The sequence below is a fragment of the Nematostella vectensis genome, chromosome 11, assembly GCF_932526225.1.
Source record: "Nematostella vectensis chromosome 11, jaNemVect1.1, whole genome shotgun sequence".
Lineage (NCBI taxonomy): Eukaryota > Metazoa > Cnidaria > Anthozoa > Actiniaria > Edwardsiidae > Nematostella > Nematostella vectensis.
This window is the reverse complement of record NC_064044.1, coordinates 10,932,084-10,948,459: the sequence shown is the minus strand read 5'-3', so window position 1 is coordinate 10,948,459 and position 16,376 is coordinate 10,932,084. Positions and strand designations below refer to the sequence as shown.

Below are 16,376 nucleotides of genomic sequence, written 5' to 3'. Positions count from 1 at the left end.
TATAAACCCCTCACAGGAAAAGGGCAGGTCTATTGTCCGGACCTTTTTTCACCCCACCTCCTGTAATCCCATTTCAGAGCTTCACGCTCGCCCGTGTAAAGTGTTGCTTCAGATGCTTGATCACTATGGCAACAAGCAAGTCCGACACATGTTTGTGAGTACGGTCTGTGGTTGTGGTATTTCATTTTATATATATATATATATATATATATATATATATATATATATATATATATATATATATATATATCGACCATCGCCTACCATCCGCTACCTTCACTTACCTGTATGTCTTAATATGTATGACATATTCTTTATGAATATATCGACCCTCACCTACCATCCTCTTCCTTCACTTACCTGTATGTTTTTATATGCATGTCATATTCTTTATGAATATATCGACCCTCACCTACCATCCTCTGCCTTCACCTGCAGTCTATCAGCAGTAACGTCCTCCCTGCTGCCCCAGACTCTGATCTGAATGTGTTACTGGTAGCGCTTTATGCTCAACTCAACATCATTTCCACCAAAGGTAAGTGCATGTATTTGATCTATATACTCTCTCTGAATTATGCATTTCAGTAGCGAACTAGATCCCCTTCGCGTGATGACGCCAAGCGTGCATGCCCTCTAATAACACATGGACCCTTGACCAATCAGAGCGCGCGATTTACCAGCGTCGTTTTTTATAAAGTCAAATCATTGTACAATATATGAGAACATGTTTATTCTATTTTTTATTGTTAGGCTAAGTTCAAACGTCTTATTATCCATGAGCCGTATTCAATGCAAATGCATGCAAATGAAGATAAAACAATCGACTCGATTCATTTGCACGCATTTGCATTGAATACGGCTCATGGATAATACGACGTTGGAACGCAGCCTTAATTTTTTTAATAATGCATGAATAATTCGTGCCCGTAGGCTGTGAGGAGTAGGGAGGAGGAGGGGAAAGGGACACGCCTCCTATTTTTTATGTTTTTTTTTTAGACAAGAATTATGAAAAAATACAAAAAGGTTAAACAAATCGTTCGCGGCTTAGTCTTAAAAGCATCTTCTATTGACTACTGTATCTACTTGACTTTTTATAGGGAGGGTCATGTCGCACCCTGACCCCAAAAATCAAGCCTGTGGTTTTTCTGTAACGGAACCGTGAACCGGACCAAGGGTAGAGTTTGTGATTGAACTTTATTGGCACATAATTATAGGTTATTTCACGGTTTTTGAGCGCGTTCGATTTTTATTCACGAGTTGTGTAAAACAAACGGACTAGCGCAGCGAGCGAAACGATTTTGCTCACAAGTGAAAATAATGATATAGCCAATCAGAATGCCGATACGGCGTTTTTCACTAGTGGAAAAAAACGTACGACCAATCAGCTGGCTTCTCTAGCGCGAAAAGTCTAGTTTTATCACAATGGTTTTTGGCACGTAAATAATCTCGGTATGTATAAAATAATCATAATTAATACTCGCTGGAGTAAATGCTTCTACTACCATCTGCTACCCCACTGTATACTTTTAACATTTCATGTGCTTTTTATCCTAAATGGTTACACCTAAATTGAGTAACAAACGTTATTACCGCATTAGATTCACTTTTCAGTATTTGCTAAGAAACAAACGCAATGTTTACGTCAATAACGGAGCAACCAAAACTTATCGTATACTAGAGTTTTCAATACAGCGGAAAAGCTGTATTGTATTCGAGTAAGAAAATTTTTTATTTATACCCCCTATACAGCCTAGAAAATAAAAGAAAGGTTCTTATTAACATTGTGTGCTTTGGTCAGAACTAATATAACTTTTTAACCATGATATTCATGATTTTTTTTTATTACAGTGATATCTTAGTGCAGCTAGGCAATATATGTGTGTGTGTGTGTGTGTGTGGGGGGGGGGGGGTGGGGGTTGGGTTGAAATAGGCTGATTACCATTTTGTTTATGAACTGGGTTTTATTTGTTTTCCCACAGAAATATAAACCTAAAATGCCTAATATTGAGTTAAATACCTTTTAAACTAGAACCTGTTTAGGCTAACATATAAAATGTAGGTTCTTACTTGCGGGTTCCTACTGCATTCAAATAAATCATCAAGTGATGCTGGTGTGTATATATGATCCCCCAGATCCCTTATCTAACCGCATGAGACGTTTTTTTCGTCATGTAAGACACCAAGAACTGGCACTACTAACCCAAGATACCATCATGGTCTCTAGCCTTACCCTAACCCTACATTAAGTGCTGACCATTGGGTCTTACATGAAGTAGTGACCCATGAAACAGAGACAGGCGGTCGAGTCGATTTGTGCGCTAATAGGTTGAGTTAGTATTTATATATTTTTAGCCTCGATCGCCTATGGACATTTCAATAGTGTTTCCATATAATTGCCCTGATTACAACAACGCTTTTCCCTTTTATCGGGATTGATCCATATAGAAATTATTGTCCTCCCTAGAGCATTTCTTTGAAATAAAACTATAAGATTTACGAGCATTTTTTACTCTATATTGATCAATATAGTGGTCGGATCTGCAAACTTCTCTGTCACACTCTTTGCACAATGTCTCAAGTCTCTGTACCCTTTCTTTAAGGATACTCCCCAGCGCAGTCTCTGTCATCTCCCTGAAGTCTGGGTGACGCCCCATCTCATCCATTGTCATGTCCCTGATTACCTCAAAGCAACCTTTACTGACCTCCTCATAGTCCCTCTTAAAATGCCTGTCTGTACAGACTAAGACCTCTATGGCGTTTTCCTTGGTTTTCCTCGTGGTTTTCAAGAAGTTGAGGCAGCTACTGGCCACTGATTTTATCTGGAATTCATTTGCAAGGCTTGACAGATGGGAGATGTTTTTCACTGAAAAAGGGAGTGGTAAAATTTAGTTCACAATATTTCATAGCCTGACAAAGTATTTCTTTCTTTACTTCGCACCTCTCACAGCCGTCGAGACAGTTTTAGCTTGCAGCTAGAATCAGAAATATCGAAACGTGCGTATTTGCTGAAAATGTTTATATAGAATGCTCTTTGCTCGTGCTAAAGTGCTGTTACAGTGTTTTAATTCTCGCGCATAAATCGATAATCAAATTAATTTTCCGATTAAGCGATTAAGTGTTATGATACCAAAAATGTCCTACTTTTTTAGCCTGCTTACTTTCAATATTGTTATCATTTGATATTGGATAAATCTGCTTCATCAGATCAAGGAACTCGTTGAACTTCTTCCCTGGTAGCGGGAAGCGCGTTTTTCCCTTCTCGGAGTCAAACATGGCCTTGAAAACTGGAGACGCCATCTTGAGTATCATCTTGTGGACGTGGAACTCTTGCTCTTCCACTTCTAGGATGACATCACTATCATCCCAGGGCTTGGAGAATGGGTGACTGACTTCTGTTTTGTTGCCTAAAGAAGGCATCATATTAAACAATCATCATTATGTATTATATATATATTATTATATGTATTATATATATAGCAATGCACCGTTGTAATGCACCGTGGCCGTTGTAAGACTTTAGAGATTATCAAACGTTGTCTAAAGCTGCAATTTGGAAGCATAATAAAGGTTGGTGTTACATACCTTTATCTTTGACATAATCAACCACGCCCGCCATTTCTTTGCTTAAGATTCTTCTGTGTTTTATCTGGTGATAATTGTATACAAGACTTTAAGTATGTCATGCCAACGCTGTACCGAGTCTGTGCTGAGTTCCCTGTCTCCCTTCTGTAAACGCCTCATCATCGCGCCAGGGTCCACCCCTCTCATATCCCAGGGGCAAGGTAGGAAGGGACCTTCGTGATAGCTGGTCACGTGACAGCTTGTCATAAAAGCTACACGGGAAAGTGCCCTAGAAGTGCCCCGGATGTCTAGATTTTGGTACATTCAGTTCACTAGATATTACCAAAAAAGGACTAAGCAATGCTTAGAACATTGAACAAGTCTGAAATAAATCTATTAATTTGTTATAATCTCATTCAGCTTTCTTGGCATGCATAATTGATACTTTTCTCAAAAACTATCCTCGCCGAGCAACTCGAACTTTTAAAACAAAACAAAAATTTAAGATTACTCGACTCACGCTCGCAAAAAAAGGAAATTGCTTGCTCAGTGCTCGCTAAAACATAGATTATTATATTCTATAGCCTTATAAAGTATTTCTTACTTTACTTCGCGCCTCTCACAGCAATCAAGACAGTTTTAGCTTGCAGCTAGAATCAGAAATATCGAAACTTTCGTATTGTTGAAGAGTTTATATAGAATAGATAGATATAACATGAATTCTAAAACGCTTATAGACGGTTCGCTTCAAGGCGTGAGCAAGTCAAGCGAGACTACTAGAATAGTAATACAGTAGACAATAAAGCAGGCTACCTTTTACTTTTCTTGTTGACGTTGCACGTTCTAACCTGAATCTAGTGACTCGAATCTAATAGAGTTGGTGCAAGTCACTCGGATGCTACAGTCAAACATCGACATCAAAATTGTTACCCGTGTTCTTAGTTCTCGGGATCCGAAGTCGCGATCTTTGTACAGAGATGATCGTTATGTTGAGCAGGTCCATTGTTTTGGAAAGTGATATTGAAACGTTTGGCTAGTAAGATATCATGTTTTTATGTCTAACTTCTTGGATTTGTGCGCAACCTTCTTGAATTGTGTATGTATAGTTTGGCTAAATTGCGAGGAACTCGGTATAACTTGACCTGGTAATTTGATACAATAATGCAAACTATTTAAACATTTAGTGCCTACATATTGACAGAACCGGTTAATATATCTGTAGTTTGGCTTATTTTCGATCATTCGCCATAATTCGACTGGTAATTTAATCAGAACCTTACCTTGCTTGGAGAATCGAAGTAAGATAGCTTTGATAGAGATCACGTGATTACATCATGCCGGTTCCGGGAAACCAATGCGGTACGTGCGATTGGTCTATTGGCGGTATGACGTCATCAACCTGAACTTTCTTTGTGCTTTGAGCTTGGTTGCAATGCAACCTGCAAAACAAGTCAGGAAATTAGCGCGCGCTTCATTTCTCCCGAGATAAGGAGGGGACCACTGTAAATTAAATTTTATTATTTAAATGCATTGCAAGTTGCAAAAAAAAAAAATAATAATAATAATCATAAATTGAGATCGTGAATTATTGCTCTGCAACCTGCAAAATGTTATATTTGTCACCGTTGCTGTGCAAGTTGCATGAAAAATTGCATCACACGGCCCTTAGTAACATGGCCTCGGCTTGCTCGGTTTAGTGGGCGGAATTTTGTTACCGATTCGTCATATCGCGCCATTTCCTAATATTGAGGCTCCCTTAGCTAACGGGTTTCCACTATAAATAAGGATTCAAATTAAGCCTCCTTACTTTGTGTAGGCATCCGCCGTACAGTCCCGTGTGATGACAAGTTCCTCATCTCCGCCAGAAAGACATCGCTTGCTGATGACGAACTTCTAGTCTCAGTAACCATACCGCTGATCACTAGAGAGGTACGGCTCGCATAAGTAGGCAAAGGCATTCATGTGTCACGTGACAGGATAAAAAATGTCACGCATGTCTCGAATTCGAGCGTGGCGGGTGTCCCGATAGTCGGCCGGAATTTGGCTAGTTTTGTGCCGATAAACACCAATTTATAACATAACGAACTTATATTTCCTATCGTGGCTCATACGCTTAGGGCCTCCATCTTGTTTCTTTGCATTGAATTTCTCTCTAGTGCGCATGCGTGACATTTTTTGATCCTGTCGTGCCACGTGCAAAAAAAAATGAATTTGCAGGAATGTGGGTGGGGGTGGAGAGGGGTTCGTATTCTTTTCACGCTTCCTTTATACCCATTTTGTCTCTCAGCACGAATACATGTTCTTCTATCGCCAAGCTCTCGCTGCTGGCGCAGCTTCTGCTATCGTCAACGCTGCCATGAGAGTAGTTCTGGAACCAATCGAGGGTGGTCACGTGATCAAAGACTGCTGTCTAGCGTATGGGAACGTGGGCTCAACCACAGTTATTGCAAGAAATACCATGAGTGTGATAACTGGGAGGTCAGTGATATCCAAAGGGGATACAGCAACCGAGCCTTGCCAGTCTAGCCCTTGTTATTCTTTGCGGGTAACCTGTGGTGTTTCCAGTTTTCTGTCGGTAATGATGAGACCACGACAGAAGCAACCTTCTCTATATATTTTTCCCAGTCCCTCCCCAGCCTCACGGCCAACCAACCACAGGAATCCCAACAGAACGCCAGGAGTAAGACTGGAGCTGCACCTTAACCTTATAAAGACTGGGCTTTGTTGAGCTGTCTTTGACCGGGGGGAGGGAAGTATTTGCATGCATGTATTACATGATAAATGCATAAATTAGACTCACATAGTAAATCATTTTTTAAAGACATTTTTTACAACAGCTTTGAGAGAGAAAAAATTATCCAACCCCCCCCCCCCCCCAAATATCCGAGGTAAAAAAAAAATCTAGCGCTTTTGTGAAGTTTGTCATCTAAACAAACTTGTAAAGTCAAAACAGGCATTAAAATCTGAGAAACATAACCAAAATATGAAAAATTCACTACTTTTTGTTTTTTGGGAAACTTATGTGTGAAAAAACGGTTGCCATGGTAACATGGAGATGTCAATGACATCAAAACATCCGCAGATATATTTTAGGAAAATTAACCAAGTTGCAGCCTCTTATCTGCTATGGTTCAGAAGTTATAGCAAATTTCCCGGAGGGGAAGAGAAAAAGCCCCCCCCCCCCCACCCACGCAGTCTGAATAGGGTTAATCGAAAAGTTGATATGGACAAAGAGAGTATGATGTGTGAGTATCGCATTGTATTGTAATCCTGACCTAGTAGGAGCAACGATAAAGAACGGCAGCAAAAGAAATAGAAAGTGCAGCGGGAGAAAGGGGAAAGTTCCTGATCCTGTGTGCCTTGATCAAATATGGCCGACGCATTAGATATGAATAATTTGATTGATTGTTAAAGTAGCCATGTCTGTTTTGAAATTTGAATTCCAGGACTGTACCCATGTGAAACGGCCACCATTTGTTCTCTTACTTCGTAACATCACACTTTCTTGTATGGACAAATTCCTGCCCGATCTTGCTCTATTCAGAAGCAAACAAACCCTTGTTTAAAGGCATATACCCCCCTTTAATTACGTGCAAAATTAAAATGACGCGAAAAAGGACGACAAAAGTTTTGTAAAAACGGTATCAGCAAGAATCCTCGATAATGAGGTTTTTTTATTTTATTTTTTTTTTTTTGTTTTTGGTTAAAAAGACATTAATTTTGAAACGCTTGTAGCCTTAGAATAAATAAAAACACTAGTCTAAAATAAGTTTAAAAATTTTTGTTTTGGCCAGAACCAGAATTTCACTTTTCTCGCCTCTTTTTCACTTTTTTTCGCCTCTTTTCCTCCCTCTGCAGCAAACTTGACGAGTCGTTGTTGGAGCGTGCCTTCCAGGCACTCGCCCAGGACACAGGGATCCCATCAGGCGCCCACCAGGCCGAGTACAGACGCGAATTGGTCAACGCTTTCTTCTTTAAGTTCTTTAACGATGTCACCAAGGTAAACTACGACTTCACCACGATGAGCACACGGAAATGTTCCGATAATTCACAGTCCCCAGACATTTGAATAATTCACAGTCCCTCCGAAGGCGTTAAAAATGTCTCGATATTTACACTGCCTCCGATGGCAAGGCGAAAATATCCGATATCTAACGGAACCTCCGATGAGGAGGCGAAAATGTCTCGATAGTTTACAGTACCTCCGATGACAAGACGAAAATATCCCGATATCTTACGGCACTTCCGATAAGAGGTCGAAAATGTCTCCGTACTTGACAGTGCATCCGATATCAAGGCGAAAATATCCCGATATCTGCCGACGAAAAAGTGAAAAATGTCTTGATAATTGACAGTGCATCCGGTGATAATGTCGTCCTGAGTAGGCATGTTCGTAATTTAAATTTTCAATTGAATCAATTTTCAATTGAGACTCAAAATATTCGTTTTGCTACTATTCCCATAACCAGCTAACCGTTGTAAAATCCGTCTTTAAATGTCTTTTTATGTTTTTAGAGTTTGAGTCAGCCTGAATGTGTGACCAGATGCTGTAATACTTACAAAGGCCGACAGACGTTTGAGGTAGGTGGGTTACAACACACGGATTCATACACTATAAACTTATTTCACATAGGAATAAAATATCAAAGTGTGTTAGCGCGAGTTGGCCTCTGACCGCTTTTACCCAGGTTCGAATTTGGTTTCACAAGTGAGATAAAGTTATTTGGTTGATTGAGATGAAGTTATATCTTCTATGTTTCCAGTCTTCTCGGACAATAAAGAACAATAATTGAAGACTTATCTCTTCAATCTGTACTGAACCTGAATCGAAGAGGCGTAAAAGAACCACTTTGGACGCGATAAACCCTCTGGTAGTGACCACTCTCAGTGAAAGTGCTTACTGCAATCAGGGCCGTAGCATGGGGTGGGGCACTGGGGGGCACGTGCCCACCCAATATTTTGAAAAATTATAAGGAAATCACCAGTAGGGGCGTGGCTGTGCCCCCCAATAGTATTATGGAAGTTACTACAAACAAAGACATGTTTTAACTAAGTAGACGGGCAGGCCATGTATTCAATCGTAAAAGTTGGCTGATAAGAGGCTGGGGGTATTGGTCGCGCTCAATGTTTTGGAATCGTAAATGTTTCTTTATTGCTATAGGAGGTGCCTAACAGCCAAGATCCTGAGAACACGCTCGGTCACCCTGTGCAGCACTTGGCCGGGAGTCAGTTGGCTACTGGGGAGGCTAAGTTCGTGGATGATATCTCGCGGAGACAAGGTGTGATTATCTATAATGTGTGCTGATGATGATGTTGACGATGATGGTAATGGTGATGATGATGGTGATGATGATGGTGGTGGTGATGGTCATGGTGATGATGGTGGTGGTGATGATGATGATGATAATGGCGATAAACGTGATGATAATGGTGATGGTGATGGTGGTGATGATGATGATAATTATGATGATGGTGGTGATGATGATGATGGTGATGATGATGACAACGGGGGTTATGATAAATGTAATGATAGTGTTGAAAATGATTTTGCTGCTGCTGCTGATGTTGATGATGGTGATTTTGGTGATGATGTTGATAATGATAATGATGATGATGGTGGTGACGATGTGGATAAGGTGATGATGATGATGACGACGACGACGACGATGATGATGAAGGAGATGATGATGATGATGACGATGATGATGATGATGATGATGATGATGATGATTGTGGTGGTGGTGGTGGCGGTGGCGGTGGCGGTGGCGGTGGCGGCGGCGGCGGCGGCGGTGACGGTAACGGTGACGATAGTAAATGCTGGTTATTGTGGTGGGAGATCACGTTGATAGCTGTTATGACAGTGTTTTCTCATTGCTAGAATCTTGACAATCGTTATTTTGTTGCAGGCGAGCTGTATGTAGCGCGTGTTCTCAGCGACAGACCGCATGCAAAAATATTGTGAGTCAATCCTTTAAAAAAAATTACGAGCTTGCGTTGTATCATGGGTAAAACTAGCCTACGTAGCAAGTTCAAGGGAAAATAGAGAAGAGACCACGCGGGCCTGGGGAGAAGGAGAAACAAAAGAGCCCCTTCACATGTTTTCTCCTTCACCTGTTCGTGGCCACCAGCTCTGTCATGGCTCTTGCCCTTCTCTACTGTAAATGTCTTGCATTTTCAATCATCACAAACCGATGCACAAAGCTTGGCCCATGAAGATAAATAACTAGCTACCGGATAAATGTGGTATGCATTACGTCGAGTGAGACGTGTCGAATTACTTGTCCCGTATGAGTGAAACTAAATCCCTTATTGAGTTGAAAAAAGGCTTTATTTTGCTGAGCCAAAACTTCAATTTCCAGGACCAGAATAGGGTTCATTTGGCCTTTTTATTTGTATATGAAAGATATTTACGATTAAACCACATTTGTGAAGGTTGTTTAACCGCGACAACCGTAATGCACATGCGTGGAACCTCCGATTGTCACAAAATGAGGAATCATTTTCTTTGATACACAGGTCTGTCGATGCATCCAAAGCCGTTGCCGTACATGGAGTATATGCCTTCTACTCCGCCGCTGACCTGGCCTCGGTGGACAATAATTTTGGGCTCTTAGACAAGGAGGAACTTTTCGCCACTGATGAGGTAATGCATATTCGTCTGTCATTCCTTCAACTGCCTGGAGGTCTGACTGTCCGTCCTTTAATTCTAGTTGCTACCTCTTATTCTAGTTGCTCTTAACATAACCACAGTTCATGCTTGCCCCAGTACCTGGCTGACCGTAGCCTGCGTGCCAGTCTGTCCTTTCGGGTCCCTAGTCGGTAATAACAATATACGCAGTAGGCGCTCGTGGAGTCAGGTTTTCCTCCAGGCTGGGTGATCGTCCGGAGACGCAATTGTCGCGCCTAATTCTTGGACTTTACGCCAAAGGAGAGACGGCTTTCAGTCTAGGCAGACCGTGAACTTGGTGTGTTCACGTTATAGCTTGGAGGAAAATGTATAACAGGCAGCGCTCATTTTTGCGGGCTAGTTTAGAATTTTCATTTTTTTTTGTCGCTCTCGTTTACGTCGCCCTTGCTAAGACTCCCTTTTACGTCCAGGTGGTGTTCGTAGGTCAGACCATTGGAGTGGTGGCCGCCGATTGTAAGGGCGTCGCCGACAGTGCCGCTAAACTCGTAAAGGTCACATACGAAGACATGCCTACTGTGTTCACGATAGAGGTAAGTTAGGTGCTTCTATTTATCATCATTATTATCATCAGTAGCAGCATCATCACCGCCATCATCATAATAATCATCATTATCATTGTCATCATCAGTATCATCAGTAGTAGCATCATCACCGCCATCATCATATGCTAAACTCGTGGTCACATACGAAGACATGCCTGCTGTGTTCACGATAGAGGTAAGTTAAGTGCTTCTCTTTGTCATCATCATAATCATCATCATCATTGTCATCATCATCATCATCATCACCATACTTATTATCATCACTTTCATCATCATTATTGTCATCACTCTAATCACCATCATCATCACGATAAAAATCGTCATCATCAACATAGTCTTATTAGCAGCTTCATAATTATCATTTACCATCATTTATTATCATTAATAAATGAATTTGCATTTTTTTAGGATGCTATTAAGGAAGGCTCATTATTTGATGTGACATTGCCCGTCAAATGCGGTGACGTCACTGAGGGTTTTGCCGCCTCTGATCACGTGATTCAAGGAGAGATATACGCAGGCGGACAGGTAATAGACCACGTGCGTGATGATACATCGCAAGATACTCCTAAACTATGACTGATCAAATGGCGACTTGTTGTATACGTTTCCCCCTTTTTTTTTTCACTCTTCATCCACCCCTCCCCCTATATCCAATATTTACTCAGCCCGCTGTAAGTCAGCAGTTTTTATGAACGGACCGTAAAAACATTTTTTTAAACCAACGTAGCACGTGAAACTGAGGTTTTAAACTTTATTGAACTCGCGGTGTCCTGTCATTAATATCTGTCTTAATCTGTATCTAAAAAATGTACTTTAAGGAATTTCGAAGACATTTCAAATTTCAGTGATAATGCAGAGACGAACATAATACACAAACTTGGGACGGGGGCGGATTTGCAATAATCCCCTCTCTCTCTTTTACGCCTTTTTCTCCAATCACTCCACCGCCCTTTTCGAAAGAATAAAGGAGGTTTATTGGAGTTTTCACGGTACCTTTATTTTGTTGGTAAAGATTATCTGATAACGCTAAAGTTATTGATAACAGGAACACTTTTACATGGAGCCACAGACAAGTTTGGCGATCCCTGGAGAAGACGGAGAGATGGAAGTGTTTACATCTACACAGAACCCTACTTTTATCCAGGTAGGCGACTCAATATCATCACCATCATTAACATCATCACCATCAGCATCATCGCCACCATTATTGGCATCATTATTATCATCACAATTAGCACTTTCATCACGATCATCGTTATAATCACCACCATCAGCATCTTTACAATCATCATCATTACCATTATTATTGGCGTCATCATTGTTATTATCGCGTAATCATCGTAATCATCATCAGTAGCATCTTTATAACCATCATTGTCATTATCATTACCAACACAGCATCATCATCATCATATGTAATATTAACATCATCGCCAACTAAATCATCACTATCGTCACGATCAATGGAAGTACTTAATTGTTTACATTTGTTCTGGTACCTATCCTTTTAGTCAGTTGTAGCAAGGAATCTCGGAGTCCCTCTCAGCAAAGTCGTCATCAGGACTAAAAGAGTTGGTAAGATTCTTTGACGAGCCCTGCATTACTTTGCTTTTAATAAGTTAATAAGTGGGCCACTACAGGGAAATCAAGCCCCCTTTTATGATTGATATTGCCGTTTAACCTACTTTATATATGGAAAGGTTTTTGTGTTTCTCTCCTATGTTTAAAAAGGCTAATCATGCCGCCCTTTTATGCTCAATGCCGAGCCACTTTAAGCATCCATTTCCATCGGCTAATTCAAGCGAGTAACCAAGATATTTCCCATTATATATCGTGAATAACGCATCAGACTTTATTCGTAGATCGTTATTTTAAAGTTTCTTGCAAATAAACCGTTGTATTTTCAATGATAAAAAATAACAAAGGAGGGGTTGATCGACATTCTTTAAAAAGGAACTGATCGATCTACCATCATAAAAATTTGTATCGGATAAGAGAAATAGAGTACGCTCTAGGTAAATTTGTCCACTTGCATCATTTCTTGATGTCGGTTATTTCCAGGGGGCGCTTTTGGCGGGAAACTCACCAACGGTTCAGCTATTGCAGCTACAGTCGCTGTCGTCGCGCAAAAGTGAGTAGTGGAGTGAGTAGAGAGTGGCACGATAGCTCAGTGGCACGGGCTTCGTCTTTCAAGTGAGAGGACTATGGTTCGAACCCAGGCCAGGTCAACTTGGGATTTTTTTCTGAGGACTAAATACCTGGCTCTCTGCATTGGGGGTTAAATTACTGAATCCGCAGAACAGTTAAAAAGGCACCCCTAGCTCCGAAAGATCTATTCAATTATAATCGTTTTATTCTAATATACATCAAACATTAATTACCTTCTCAATTACCGACGAAGGTATCCACTGGAGTCTAATTAGTTCTGTGCTTACCTTACGTGTTACGTCTTTGGACGCACATGATTATTTCTTTATTTTGTCCCAGGTCGGGAAGAGCGGCTCGTTTGGCGCTAAGTCAAACAGAAGACATTAAGACAACAGGCAAACGAGGGGACTATCTCGTCAAATACAAGGTTAATCTAAGAGTGTTGTCTGTCTGTCTGTCTGTCTGTCTGTCTGTCCATCTGTCCGCCTGTCAATCTTTCGGTTGATCAGACGGTCGTTTTTATAAAAGGCTATCAGATCGTTTTGTTGGTTTTTCTCTGGGCTTTAGCAGAGTTTTTTTCCCATGCCAGGTCGGATTCACCGATGAGGGAAAGCTTCAAGCGCTTGAAGCAGTGTATTACGGGAATGGCGGTTCAGCCCTTGATCTTTCTATAGCGGTACGTATTCAACCTTATAAATAGTTCAAGAAACGCAGTCCTAGTATTGAAATATACCATGTGTCTCGTCATACACTCTTTATTTTTTTAATATAAGAACCTTTTTTATAAGAACGTCCAGCCTGAGATTTCACCAAAGTTTAAGAACATGCTAAGAAGATGCCGAGGCTCAGATATAATTATTTTTTTCTTTTTTATTCCTGATGCGTTCCAAAATGCAGAATAAACTTGTGCTCATAGTAACAACCTTATTATTGCTATTGTTCATTTGTGTAATTCTCTTCCTAATAATTCATTGGGTAGTATATACTATATACACTAAAATTTAAGAACATCGCTAACACATTGACCCCTCAACCGGCCTGTACCGGCTTTGGGAAGTACCCACAACCCCAAAAATTCTTGAATGCAAAATAAACACAACAAGATAAAGATACTCAGGCATCAGTCTAAGGGATAAATGGTCTTGAAGATATGATTCCTACCAAGGTGTTGGCAACTACTCAATAAATAACAATAAAAGAAATCAGAATCACCCTTCAATAAAACGCTCAAAATACCACACAAGGGAGAGAAATCAGCAAACACAGCTCAAGACACAAATAGATACCTTTATTCTGATCCTCCAGGTTCATTTCCATGGCCTCAAAACACAATGTCCACTCCTTGAAGGCTTGTAAAACCACTTAGATGCCTTTACAGATTGCAAAGCATTCTGGGAGATCCAGGGAAAAAGGGGAGGGCCAGTCAACACTCCTCTCCCCAAAGTCAGATGTTTTTTTTTATAAGTCTTTTCACCCCGAAGCCAAACAAATCAATTCCAGGTCATACAGACCCAGAATAGCAGTGTAAACAATTTTGGAATCAATTTGGTTTAAGAAAAGACAGCATTTAGGAGAGCTGTGGTGATTCATTAGAAAATTATTTTCTCATCCAGGCAAAGCCAAATAAGAAAAGATCATCATGAATCCACCTTTGCAAAGCACTCAATTATGCCACACACTCATTGAGAAAAATCTCAGATGGACTGGGCATGTTCACCGCATGGACACTGACAGATTGCCTAGGCAGCTGCTCTACTCTCAGCTCACGACAGGGACCAGGAATCAGGGTCGGCCTAGACTCAGGTTCAAAGATGTGGTAAAGAGGAACCTGAAGTGGAGGGATATAAGCTCAAACTCTTGGCAAACCACTGCTCGGGATCGTCCAGCATGGAGAGTTAAGATCAAAGGACCAACACAATAGAACAGTCATCGTCGCCTCGACGGACTGCCAATGATGATGAGACTTCCTGATGTCCTTAGACACTTTCCTAATATGCTCATAGCTGTATTTTTGATGAAAAATACAAGCAACCATCAAGTTGTGCTCGCTTCAGCACAACAACAAGGGATTGAAAGTGCGGACCGCAAAGCACTGTTGGAAAGCTTGGATACCGCTGACTAGGTGCAGCTGTGTTTGACTTTGGCAGGCTGTATAAAACTCAGAATAGGGGGGGAGGTGTCTGTTCTCATTTTTTTTTTTTTTTTTTTTGTAAATTCAGCTCAAAAATAGCCAGGTGTCAATGGGTTAAGAGCATATTCAGCCTTAAAAAGTCCCAAAAATAAGAGCCACCCACCATCAACTGTAAACTAGACCCTGCGTGCAGGGTTGACTGGGATACCTGAGATCTGCAATTTGCTTGGGTCCTGTGTTATGACATGTATGACAAAGATTATACTGGCCATCACCTTTGGATAAAGTAAAAATATGTGTAGTCTTGTTTTTTTTTTTACTGTAAATGCTATATCCCAACACTGATTGGGGCAAGAAAGGTAAGAAGCATCATGGAGGTGTGCTCCATGAAAGTAGATGGGGCTGATTGTCCTATCTTTTACAGTGTAAAATCTTATCATACACTATCCACACAGCAGAGCTAGCACCTAAATAAATTCATTCTCATTCATTGAGAATGCCTTTGAAAATGTTATTTCTTAAACATTTCTTTGATTCAGTGTTCTCAATGTGCTATCACTTAGGAGAAAATTTATTTTAATACCAAAAGTGAGCCATATTGTAATTTAGATGAAATTTATTATTTCATTTATGTAAGTGCAAAGTAAACAACAATATCTATTTATGCTATCATATAGTTTAAACAAACATATTTTAATTCAAATGACTTGAAATTATAGCATATACATATTCAAATGACTTGAAATTATAGCATATACATATTCAAATGACTTGAAATTATAGCATATACATATTCAAATGACTTGAAATTATAGCATATACATATTCAAATTACTTGAAATTATAGCATATACATATTCTTAAGGATCAAGATCAACAACACAATTCTTTAGATTTCAGTGAAAATATTCCATAAATTTAGCCATATACTCTACTTAATTGAAATCTACATGGTGAAAAAATCATGACATTCAATGATAGAGATCAAGATTTTTTATAGCAAGAAAACAAGAAAACTTCTTCGTGGTTCATTCAAAGCGATTTGTAGGAGACGATTTTTTTTCAATAGTTTCAAATTACTTCCACTTCAAAATAGATTTAGCAATAAAGGTAAATACCTCAAGTCCATTCATGAGTGTCCAAAGCACATTGAATTACGTTTTGAAGTAAACTGTATTTGTATAAAGCAGTCAGCACATAGAATTCTTATCTCGAGCCTCACGTGTGTCGGGTCCCTTCGTCGGGTCGCAAACGTATGCACCAGTAACTACAGCGAACTCAATCCGGCTTGAGATTATTTTGC

At 40.2% G+C, this 16,376-nt stretch overlaps 1 protein-coding gene across 1 annotated transcript in view; it reads left to right on the top strand.

The window, feature by feature from the left end:
• The window catches only part of LOC5505020 (xanthine dehydrogenase/oxidase), a gene marked incomplete in the record, with an annotated part of 37,607 nt that overhangs the window by 8,999 nt on the left and 12,232 nt on the right, over positions 1–16,376 (top strand). The window contains 16 exon segments of the mRNA XM_048734333.1: positions 78–154; positions 439–535; positions 5,378–5,490; positions 5,849–6,039; positions 7,420–7,561; positions 8,077–8,142; positions 8,723–8,840; positions 9,468–9,519; positions 10,078–10,204; positions 10,660–10,779; positions 11,200–11,319; positions 11,840–11,938; positions 12,306–12,369; positions 12,856–12,925; positions 13,282–13,369; positions 13,532–13,618. Coding sequence (XP_048590290.1) covers positions 78–154; positions 439–535; positions 5,378–5,490; positions 5,849–6,039; positions 7,420–7,561; positions 8,077–8,142; positions 8,723–8,840; positions 9,468–9,519; positions 10,078–10,204; positions 10,660–10,779; positions 11,200–11,319; positions 11,840–11,938; positions 12,306–12,369; positions 12,856–12,925; positions 13,282–13,369; positions 13,532–13,618 — 1,631 coding nt within the window.